We start from the raw sequence: 12,254 nt of genomic DNA on the forward strand, positions 1-12,254 counted from the left end.
ACAATATATACAAAAGTATGTGGACACCCCTTCAAATTAGTGGATTCGGCCTTTTCAGCCACACCCGTTGCTGACAGGTGTATAAAATCGAGCACACAGCCATGCAATCTCCAAAGACAAACATTGGCATTAGAATGACCTTACTGAAGAGCTCAGTGACTTTCAGCGTGGCACCGTCATAGGATGCCAAATTTCCAACAGACTATCAGTTCGTCAAATTTCTTCCCTGCTAGAGCTTCCCCGGTCAACCGTAAGTGCTGTTAATGTGAAGTGGAAACGTCTAGGAGCAACAACGGCTCAGCCGTGAAGTGGTATGCCACATAAGCTCACAGAACGGGACCACCGAGTGCTGAATCGCGTAGCTCGTAAAAATCATCTGTCCTTGGTTGAAACACTCACTACCGAGTTCCAAACTGCCTCTGGAAGCAATGTCAACACAATAACTGTTTGTTGGGAGCTTCAGGAAATGGGTTTCCCCGTGCAGACAAAGCGAGGTCCATACAGAAATGGTTTGTCGAGATCGGTGAGGAAGAACTTGACTAGCCTGCACAGAGCCCTGACCTCAACCATATCGGACACCTTTGGGATGAATTGGAATGCCGACTGCGAGCCAGGCCTAATCGCCCAGCATCAGTGCTCGACCTCACTAATGCTCTTGTGGCTGAATGGAAGCAAGTCCCCGCAGCAATGTTCCAACATCTAGTGGAAAGCCTTCCCAGAAAGAATGGCAGCTGTTATAGCTAGCTAGCTGCTATCCGAGTGGCCACTCCTAGCTAACATATCTGTCCCGTAGCAAGAACCAATTAGCCTGGAGTTAGCCTTGCTAGGCCCATCTCTCGGCTAGCCGAAGAGGTCCATCAGCCACTCCTTGGGCTACAATACCTATTTTGCCAATAGGCCTGGACCCCCGCCGACCCATCACGACTGGACTACCGACGTAATTCGGCCGAGGGGGTTTATCAACTGGTTCCTCCGTCGCGACGTCCCCTGAATGCCCATCTGCTAGCCGCGGCACGCTAGCTGTCTAGAGCATATCGGACTGTTAGCTTAAGAGGCCCATCGGACAAATTCTTTGGTCACTATACCTATTCTGCGAATTGGCTTGGACCCTTTTACCACACGGAGCCATGCTGATCCACGACGACTGGTCTGCAGACGTATCAGCACGGGGGGCTACAACAGACTTCTTCCGTCGCGACGTCCCTCTAAGGCCCTTCTGCTAGCTTGCTAGCAGTCTGAATCGCCGTGTCTCCGGCCCGAGCGACTCACTGGACCCCTATGATCACTCGGCTACGCATGCCTCACCCTAATGTCAATATGCCTTGTCCATTGCTGTCTTGGTTAGTAATTATTGCCTTATTTCACTGTAGAGCCTCTAGCCCTGATCAATACACCTTAGTTAACCCTTTAGTTCCACCTCCCACACATGCGGTAACCTCACCTGGTTTAAATGATGTTTCTAGGGACATTATCTCTCTCATCGTCACTCAGTGCATAGGTTTACCTCCACTGTATTCACATCCAACCATATCTTTGTCTGTACATTATGCCTTGAATCTATTCTACCGTGCCCAGAAACCTGCACCTTTTACTCTGTTCCGAACGTACTAGGTGATCAGTTCTTATAGCCTTTAGCCGTACCCTTATCCTACTCCTCCTCTGTTCCTCTGGAGGTTAATCCAGGCCCTGCAGTGCCTAGCTCCACTCCCATTCCCCAGGCGCTCTCATTTGTTGACTTCTGTAACCATAAAAGCCTTGGTTTCATGCATGTTAACATTAGAAGCCTCCTCCCTAAGTTTGTATTATTCACTGCCTTAGCACTCTCTGCCAACCCGGATGTCCTAGCTGTGTCTGAATCCTGGCTTAGGAAGACCACCAAAAACCCTGAAATTTCCATCCCTAACCAAAATTTTCCGACAAGATAGAACTGCCAAAGGGGGCGGAGTTGCAATCTACTGCAGAGATAGCCTGCAGAGTTCTGTCTTACCATCCAGGTCTGTGCCCAAACAATTTCAGCTCCTACTTTTAAAAATCCACCTTTCCAGAAACAAGTCTCTCACCGTTGCCGCTTGCTATAGACCACCTTCTGCACCCAGCTGTGCCCTGGACACCATATGTGAATTGATTGCCCCCCATCTATCTTCAGAGCTCGTGCTGTTAGGTGACCTAAACTGGGACATGCTTAACACTCCGGCCGTCCTACAATCTAAGCTTGATGCACTCAATCTCACTCAAATGATCAATAAACCTACCAGGTACAACCCCAAATCCGTAAACATGGGCACCCTCATAGATATCATCCTAACCAACCTTCCCTCCAAATACACCTCTGCTGTCTTCAACCAGGATCTCAGCGATCACTGCCTCATTGCCTGCGGTCAAACGACCACCGCTTATCACTTTCAAATGCTCCCTAAAACACTTCAGCGAGCAGGCCTTTCAAATTGACCTGCCCGGGTATCCTTGAAGGACATTGACCTCATTCCGTCAGTAGAGGATGCCTGGTTATTCTTTAAAAGTGCTTTCCTCACCATCCTAAATAAGAATGCCCCATTCAAAAAATTTAGAACCAGGAACAGATATAGCCCCTGGTTCACTCCAGACCTGATTGCCCTTGACCAGCACAAAAACATCCTGTGGCGTACTGCATTAGCTTCGAATAGCCTCCGCGATATGCAACTTTTCAGGGAAGTTAGGAACCAATATACACAGGCAGTTAGGAAAGCAAAGGCTAGCTTTTTCAAACAGAAATTTGCATCCTGTAGCACAAACTCCAAAAAGTTCTGGGACACTGTAAAGTCCATGGAGAATAAGAGCACCTCCTCCCAGCTGCCCACTGCACTGAGGCTAGGAAACACTGTCACCACCGATAAATCCGCGATAATTGAGAATTTCAATAAGCATTTTTCAACGGCTGGCCATGCTTTCCACCTGGCTACCCCTACCCCGGTCAACAGCCCTGCACCCCCCCCACAGCAACTTGCCCAAGCCTCCCCCATTTCTCCTTCACCCATATCCAGATAGCTGATGTTCTGAAAGAGCTGCAAAATCTGGACCCCTACAAATCAGCCGGGCTAGACAATCTGGACCCTCTCTTTCTAAAATTATCTGCCGAAATTGTTGCAACCCCTATTACTAGCCTGTTCAACCTCTCTTTCGTATCGTCTGAGATCCCCAAAGATTGGAAAGCTGCCATGGTCATCCCCCTCTTCAAAGGGGGAGAAACTCTAGACCCAAACTGCTACAGACCTATATCTATCCTACCCTGCCTTTCTAAGGTCTTTGAAAGCCAAGTTAACAAACAGATCACCGACCATTTCGAGTCCCACCATACCTTCTCCGCTATGCAATCTGGTTTCCGAGCTGGTCATGGATGCACCTCAGCCACACTCAAGGTCCTAAACGATATCATAACCGCCATCAAAAAGAGACAATACTGTGCAGCTGTGTTCATCAACCTGGCCAAGGCTTGACTCTGTCAATCACCACATTCTTATCGGCAGACCCAACAGCCTCGGTTTCTCAAATGACATTTACATTTTTACATTTTAGTCATTTAGCAGACGCTCTTATCCAGAGCGACTTACAGTAGTGAATGCATACATTTTTTCTCCGTACTCGTCCCCCGTGGGAATCGAACCCACAACCCTGGCGTTGCAAACACCATGCTCTACCAACACGGGACTGCCTCGCCTGGTTAACCAACTACTTCTCTGACAGAGTTCAGTGTGTCAAATCGGAGGGCCTCTTGTCCGGACCTCTGGCAGTCTCTATGGGGGTGCCACAGGGTTCAATCCTCGGGCCGACTCTTTTCTCTGTATACGTCAATGATGTCGCTCTTGCTGCTGGTGATTCTCTGATCCACCTCTACGCAGACGACACCATTCTGTATACTTCTGGCCCTTCTTTGGACACTGTGTTAACTAACCTCCAGATGAGCTTCAATGCCATACAACTCTCCTTCCGTGGCCTCCAACTGGTCTTAAATGCAAATAAAACTAACTTCATGCTCTTGAACCGATCGCTGCCCACACCTGCCCGCCTGCCCAGCATCACTACTCTGGACGGTTCTGACTTAGAATATGTGGACAACTACAAATACCTAGGTGTCTGGTTAGACTGTAAACTCTCCTTCCAGACTCACATTAAGCCTCTCCAATCCAAAATTAAATCTAGAATCAGCTTCCTATTTCGCAACAAAGCATCCTTCACTCATGCTGCTAAACACACCCTCGTAAAACTGACTATCCTACCGATCCTTGACTTCGGTGATGTCATTTACAAAATAGCCTCCAACACTCTACCCAGTAAATTGGATGCAGTCTATCAGAGTACCATCCATTTTGTCACCAAAGCCCCATATACTACCCACCACTGCAACCTGTATGCTCTCGTTGGCTGGCCCTCGCTTCATATTCGTCGCCAAACCCACTGGCTCCAGGTCATCGATAAGTCTTTGCTAGTTAAAGCCCCGTCTTATTTCAGCTCACTGGTCACCATAGAAGCACCCACCCGTAGCATGCGCTCCAGCAGTTATATTTCACTGGTCACCCCCAAAGCCAATTCCTCCTTCTGCCAGGTCGCAGTTGTAAATGAGAACTTGTTCTCAACTAGCCTACCTGGTTAAATAAAAGTGAAAAATAAATAAAAAATAGCAGCAAAGGGGGGACCAACTCCATATTAATGCCCATGATTTTGGAATGAGATGTTCGACGAGCAGATGTTTACATACTTTTGGTCATGTAGTGTATGTAACCATGGTTCGACGTAAAAAATAATCTGTGGCACAACATCTTCCTGGTCCTAATACTTATACTATGGCCCATTCTCGAATGATGGCCTCCCGAGTGGTGTAGCGGTCTACACCGGGGGGCATCATTGTAAATAAGAATTTGTTCTTAAAGCTACAACTTAACTTTTTGGGCGACCTGACCAAATTCACATAGAAATGTAGGTTATAGATCTTTCATGCTCATTGAAAGCAAGTCTAAGAAGCAGTAGATCTGTTCTATGTGCTCTATTTCTATGCTTCCTGTTAAGTTTAGTGGTCTTTTCCTTTCGGTTTTGTACACCAGCTTCAAAGAGCTGAAGAAAACGCTTTGGTTATTGAGAATATATTTCACAGCAGTTTAATGGTAAATGATTCTCTACACAAGTAGCATTCATCTCTTACCCTGAGGTCCGGCACCTGCTAGATTTCTGTTCTACCTGATAATTAATTGCACACACCTGGTGTCCCAGGTCTAAATCAGTCGCTGATTAGACAGGAACAATAAGCAGTGGAACTGGCTTCACGGTCCAGAGTTCAGGCACAAACTGAAATTAGGCAAACTATTTGAATTTTAGCAACCAAGTAATGGTGGTGCGATTTCTGCATATTCTACTTTTAAGTAGTTAACCAAATAGCTATCCCGTCTATCTACAATAACCCTTTTTGCACTAACCATGACTCACCACACTGCTGCTACTGTCACTTTATTCCTAGTTATATGTGCATATCTACCTCGTACCCCTGCACAGACTTGGTACTGGTACCTCTTGTATATAGCCATGCTATCGTTATTCATTGTACATCTGCTATTATTTTTATTACATGCTTTACTTCCCATCTCTGTATTGTTGGGAAGGGCCTGCAAGTAAGCATTTCACTGTTTGTCTACACCTTTTTACAAAGCATGTGACAAATAAAATTTGAGTTGCAGTGAAACTCGTGTTCCTATTGCAGTCTTTTTTTCCTTCCCTCCCATTCAAAATAAATTAAGCTGCAACATGTCATTTCGTAGAGTGACTGGAGTATCCATTGAGGAATTTGGTGTATATTGTGTGATAAAAATAAGAGTTCTAGACTTATCACTAGCGCAAAACGTTAACATTTTATTTACAAAGTTTGGTCATACAGAAATAATGTTTTTTTTTAGCTATAACCTTTATTTGTGCAACAGGCGGCCACACAAAAATCACAGCTTGCTTGTTGCACCGTTGCTATATAAATTTTATTGGGGGGGAAAAAATAAAGAAAGCCGACAAAGGGGTAAGAAGTAAACCTAACAATGTATTCATAATTCATCCAATAAAAATATTAAAAGCACAGACCCAAAATGAAATACCAATCCTGAAATCCTCACACAGGTATACATAAAGGGGAGTTGACAGTGAAATTGTGGAATGCGGAGTAAAGCGCTGCTTGAGAACCTTGGGAATGTCTCTCGATTCCATGGGGCACAGGCAGCTCCACTCGAACCAACCGTCTGGTACAGTCTTGCCCTAGACGGGCTCAAAGCTGGGAGAGAGACGTGGCGTAGGCAGGGTGGGTGTCAGGGTGGAGAGGGAAGGGGTTGGTAACTTGATAGGCTGTCGTTTTTTGCTCATAATCATCGTTGTCAGGCTCTTGCTTTCTCTGCTCTCCTTGGACAGCCATGATTTCTGGGAGAAATGGGAAAGGGTCATTATACCATACTAGTGCTGCACCGACGTTACATTTTTGGCTGATACGCAATATTTTCCTTGCCAAAAAAAACTGATACCGATAACCAATATTTAAAATTTTAACAGCCTTTTAAGCATTCTCGCACAGTTAAATAGTTAACACACACATGGGCGCAGCGGTCTAAGGCACTGCATCTCAGTGCAAGAGGCGTCACTACAGTCCCTGGTTCAAATCCAGGCTGTATCACATCCAGGCGTGATTGGGAGTACCATAGGGTGGTGCACAATTGGCCCAGCGTCGTCCAGGTTTGGCCGGGGTAGGCCGTCATCGTAAATAAGAATTTATTCTTAACTAGTTAAATAAAGGTTACACACAAACTGACCAAAAAGTTATTTTGATGGCACTTACGCATGTCCCCATTACCAGTAAAACATAAAAATTTCACTTACTGTGCTGTTTCGTTCAGTCGTTTCATTCTCAACCAGGATTTCTATGGAACTCCGTTTGCCTTTGCGCGGCAAAAAAGATACATATCGATGAATTGTTGTGACATGAAATACAAGTGATAGTTATTACACTATGTTAAAAATGTATGAACGCGTTACATTGTGACATGCAGTCATATTCAGGTCCTGATTGGTCACACCATTTGATGTGTCAAATAAGCTTGTTGACCAATCAGGACCTGAATATGACTGTACGTCACAATAATTGAACACGTTCATTAATTTATGTAGTTATTACAAATTGATTACACCATCATTCGTATTTCATATGTCACAACGATTCATCGATACATATGCTATGATGGTGGTAAAGTTGTCTCGCACAGTGCGGGTCATAAAAAAAAGAAGCTAGCTAGCTCATGGATGCAAACAATGTTCTTCCCCAAAAACATAGCAAAACCACATCTGTTTCAGTAGCATAGCTAGGTGTCATCATCTAAAATAAACCTAATTTATAAGACCGTTCTTATTTGATTAATGGTGGTCGGACCCATCTATGTGAAGCTGGCCACAATAAGGATTAGCCACAATAGTGGACTTTGCGGTTAGCCTTCAAAATAAAAGTTTGGCATAATTCTACTATTTGTATTCATTTGCATCACTGTCAATAACACTTATTTTGAATGCAAACCGCAAATTCCACTATTGTGCCTAATCCTTATTGTGGCTAGCTTCACGACACATAACACGGTCCGGTCGAGCCTCACTAGCCAGATTAAGTCAGCTGGCTGCTTATAACGTTAGCTTTGGGCAACAGGGTTAAGTAGTTGGCTGCGATTTATTTTCATGAACTGAAGTTCAATTTCAATAGGTGAACAACAATACTTACAAGGATTCTTAAATCATTGCTAAGAATAATGAAAATGACTGCAGTTTTTACTGGTCATTGTTTTTCAAGTTGGTTGTATTGGTGCTACCTAAAGCTAGCTACCCCAGAAGATGCGGTCAAACAAATGACGCTTTATTACCAACGCGGTATTGTAAACATCGTTCGTGGCCGGTGTTTGCAGACTTTTTTGTACAGCTTTGACAGTGCTACTGTATCATTTTTGACACGCAAAGACCCAAACGGCGTTCCATAGTATGTATGTCATAACGCTATTACTGTGAAACTCCGGTAGGGCAACATCTGAAAAATAGCGCACTTGGTAGTGTGTACCAGTGCTCGACCAGTCGGCGAAAGCCCACGACAGAGAACGGTTGATTGTCAAGGGCAATGAATTCCATTATCTTGGCTTTAATGGATTTCGCCTTTGAGTTGTCTCGCTGAAATGTTCTTACCCTTTCAAATGACTGCTCGACTGCTCTATCCACACAGCAGACATTGTGGGCTAGGTTAGGAATGCTGTGTTGCACGTGTAGCGCAACATTTTTACGTGGCGTCATTAGCTCATGTACCTACCTTACAGGTATGCATGTCAGCTTTGACATCGGTTTTGCACATTGGCGTTAACTAGATATGATCACCAATATATCGTGCATCCCTATACTATATGTACTGTACTTAGTAAAGTATCCAAAAGTGAGCTTGTGACAAAGTATGAATGACATACCATCTTTATCAACTTCACCCTTGATGCCGAGATCTTCCTCCTGGAGAGAAGTGACAGAGCAGGTCAGAATCCACAGAGCTCTCAAACCATATTGATCTGTTGATCTTTTTAAACTATTGGGTCACAAACAAAACAAAAATGGCTTTACCTCCTTATCTCTGCTGATCTCATCATCCTCTCCTACTACTCGCTCCTCTTCAAAGTCATCATCCACCTCGTAGTCAAAGTCTTCCTCCTCTACGTCCTCATCCTCTCCTAAAAAACAAATACACCACCTCCATTGTCAGTCATCACACAGAAATGCCGACAAACCCTACAAATACACAACAGAATTGCTTTGCATGACAAAACACATATGGATTGTAATATATAAATATTCCATTTAGCAGACGTTTTACAGTGAATCGAGCATACATTTTACGTACAAGTGGTCCCGGGAATCGAACCCACTATCCTGGCGTCGCAAGTGCCATGCTCTACCAACTGAGCTACAGAAGACCCTCATTCAACTCACATCTGCACTTACATTTCCTCGTATTCCCTCAAAACACAAACTAAATGGCTGCCCACCCTCACCGTCGTCATCGTCCACCTCTCCATCCGAGTCGGTCGCCTCTCGGTCCTCCACGTCGTACCCGTCCAGGTAGGTGATCTGAGGGAGCAGCTTGAACACACTCTCCCTGTAGTTGTTCAGGTTGGTCACCTCACAGTTGAACAGGTCCAGAGACTTCAGGCTATCCAGCTTTTTCTGTGGGACCAAATTAGTCAAAACTCTAGATGGGGAAATGTAATTTGAGGCATAGCCTGAGACAATGAGATGGTGTCGCACTGTATTGTGCTCTACCGGGAGTTTGGTGTACATACCAAAGGTTCCAACGTGCTGATGTCTTTCAGTTTGTTCCCGCTTAGATTTAGATGTGTGAGGTTGGGGAGTTTCTCTGCTAGCACATCAAGGCCACCAGAGATTCTGTTGTCACTGAGTTCCAACTGCAACATAATGTGAAGATACATCAGTCACTTCTGTCCAAAAACGCCCAAGCAAGTAACAGCCTTTCAGAAAATAATGACTACGTCCCAAATGGAACCCTATTCCTTACATAGAGCACTACTTTACACCAAGGCCCTCAAAAGTGCACTATATAGGGTGCCATTAGGGGATGACCCAATGGCTCTTTCTATACCACCCCCCGGCAGAATTTAAGGTATTTTTCAAAAGGAGTCAACACAAATGTTACTGTAAACTTGTGTTAAAAATGGAGAAAAAAAAAAATTACATTACCTTTTTGAGTTTCCCAAGTTTGGGAAGGTTGGAGACTGAGATTAGGCCAACGTTTATCAAACTGAGGAATTCCAGATTGACGAATTCTGCTGTGAGACCTTCAATTTTCCCTTCATTTGATCTGCAGTTGTCCAGGACAAGTTCTCGTACCTATAAGGATAAAATAATGTTAAATTGTAATCCATGTAATTAAAAAAAATTAAAATAAAATTTAAACGCACGCATGCATCGTTTACAGACGCATTAAAACACTCAATGGATAATGCACCCATATTATGAAAAACGCTATTTTATGCATTTATATAAAAGTTGAGAAACCTGTTTAGGATAGTCACATGTTGGCAACAGTAACTTGCTGCATCAATATTTTTCATGGATAAAAACAAAAAGCTTTTCATTTAAACTTCAGGATGAAAAAGGTCAATACACAAAATATGGACCGCAATGATAGGAGTGGTTGTTATTCCACCTCTATTGGTCCATTTTTAAGCTACGACTCCAGTACATAGACGGGGGCGCTCCGGTACATGCCGCTAATGCACCATAACGTTGGATGCCAACCACCGATAAACCCCCCCCAGCTAGCTATAGCCAACTATTATGGATATACTGACAAGATACATGTCTGTCTATCTTAACAATGGGAGTCGTTGTCCACAAAAGCGGCACGGCGGGCTGTCTAGCTCCTGCCTGTCCTTTCTTTGGATTGATGAATACATCTCATTATTGTAAAACTTTTTGGAATATTCGATGAGGGTTGTTGACATCAACCACCTGTATTCAATGGAAAGATACTATGCTATTAGACTTATGCATAGCCATCTCTGATATAGTGCCGTCGGAAAGTATTCAGACCCCTTGAATTTCTACACATTGGTAGGTTACAGCCTTACTCTAAAATTATCCCCCCCAATCTACACACAAAAACCGGTTTAGAATATTGCAAATGTATTAAAAAAAACATCACATTTACATAAGTATTCAGACCCTTTACGCAGTACCTTGTTGAAGCACCTTTAGCAGCGATTACAGCCACATGTCTTCTTGGGTATGCTGCTACAAGCTGCAACCTGTATTTGGGGAGTTTATCCCATTCTTCTCTGCAGAACCTCTCAAACTCTATCAGGTTGGATGGCTGCACAGCTATTTTCAGGTCTCTCCAGAGATGTTTGCTCGGGTTCAAGTCCGGGGTGTGGCTGGGCCAATCAAGGACATTCAGAGACTTGTCCCAAAGCTACTCCTGTGTTGTCTTGGCTGTGTGCTTAGGGTCGTTGTCTTGTTGGAAGGTGAACCGTCGCCCCAGTCTGAGGTCCTGAGCGCTCTGGAGCAGGTCTTCATCAAGGATCTCTGTACAGTCATGGCCAAAAGTTGAGAATGACACAAATATTAATTTTCAAAGTTTGCTGCTTCAGCATCTTTAGATTTGTCAGATGTAATTATACTTCAGTATTCCATAGTAACAAGTATTTCATAAGTGTCAAAGGCTTTTATTGACAATTACATGAAGTTGATGCAAAGAGTCAATATTTGCAGTGTTGACCCTTCTTTTTCAAGACCTCTGCAATCAGCCCTGGCATGCTGTCAATTAACTTCTGGGCCACATCCTGACTGATGGTAGCCCATTCTTGCATAATCAATGCTTGGAGTTTGTCAGAATTTGTGGGTTTTTGTTTGTCCACCCGCCTCTTGAGGATTGACCACAAGTTCTCAATGGGATTAAGGTCTGAGGAGTTTCCTGGCCATGGACCCAAAATATCGATGTTTTGTTCCCCCGAGCCACTTAGTTATAATTTTTGCCTTATGGCAAAGTGCGCCATTATGCTGGAAAAGGCATTGTTTGTCACAAAACTGTTCCTGTATGGTTGGGAGAAGTTGCTCTCGGAGGATGTGTTGGTACCATTCTTTATTCATGGCTGTGTTCTTAGGCAAAATTGTGAGTGAGCCCACTCCCTTGGCTGAGAAGCAACCCCACACATGAATGGTCTCAGGATGCTTTACTGTTGGCATGACACAGGACTGATGGTAGCGCTCACCTTGTCTTCTCCGGACAAGCTTTTTTCCGGATGCCCCAAACGATCGGAAAGGGGATTTATCAGAGAAAATGACTTTACCCCAGTCCTCAGCAGTCCAATCCCTGCACCTTTTGCAGAATATCAGTCTGTCCCTGATGTTTTTCCTGGAGAGAAGTGGCTTCTTTGCTGCCCTTCTTGACACCAGGCCATCCTCCAAACGTCACTGCTTCACTGTGCGTGCAGATGCACTCACACCTGCCTGCTGCCATTCCTGAGTAAGCTCTGTACTGGTGGTGCCCTGATCACGCAGCTGAATCAACTTCAGGAGACGGTCCTGGCGCTTGCTGGACTTTCTTGGGCGCCCCGAAGCCTTCTTCACAACAATTGAACCGCTCTCCTTGAAGTTCTTGATGATCCGATAAATGGTTGATTTAGGTGCAATCTCACTGGCAGCAATATCCTTGCCTGTGAAGCCCT

General features: G+C 44.4%; 1 protein-coding gene across 4 annotated transcripts in view; it reads right to left on the reverse strand.

The window, feature by feature from the left end:
- Positions 1-5,852: 5,852 nt before the first annotated feature.
- LOC106602331 (acidic leucine-rich nuclear phosphoprotein 32 family member B) overlaps positions 5,853-12,254 on the reverse strand; it is a 32,516-nt gene continuing 26,114 nt past the window's right edge. For 2 of the 4 annotated variants that reach the window (XM_014194908.2, XM_014194907.2), the window contains exon 8: positions 5,853-6,399. In XM_014194908.2, coding sequence (XP_014050383.1) covers positions 6,275-6,399 — 125 coding nt within the window. In that variant the 3' untranslated portion in view covers positions 5,853-6,274. Of the gene's footprint in view, positions 6,424-8,486; positions 8,527-8,634; positions 8,742-9,056; positions 9,235-9,350; positions 9,474-9,765; positions 9,916-12,254 lie in introns of all 4 variants that reach the window. The other 2 variants (XM_014194904.2, XM_014194903.2) reach the window with 2 other exon arrangements.

The sequence above is a fragment of the Salmo salar genome, chromosome ssa04 (assembly GCF_905237065.1).
Source record: "Salmo salar chromosome ssa04, Ssal_v3.1, whole genome shotgun sequence".
NCBI classification, from domain to species: Eukaryota; Metazoa; Chordata; class Actinopteri; order Salmoniformes; family Salmonidae; genus Salmo; species Salmo salar.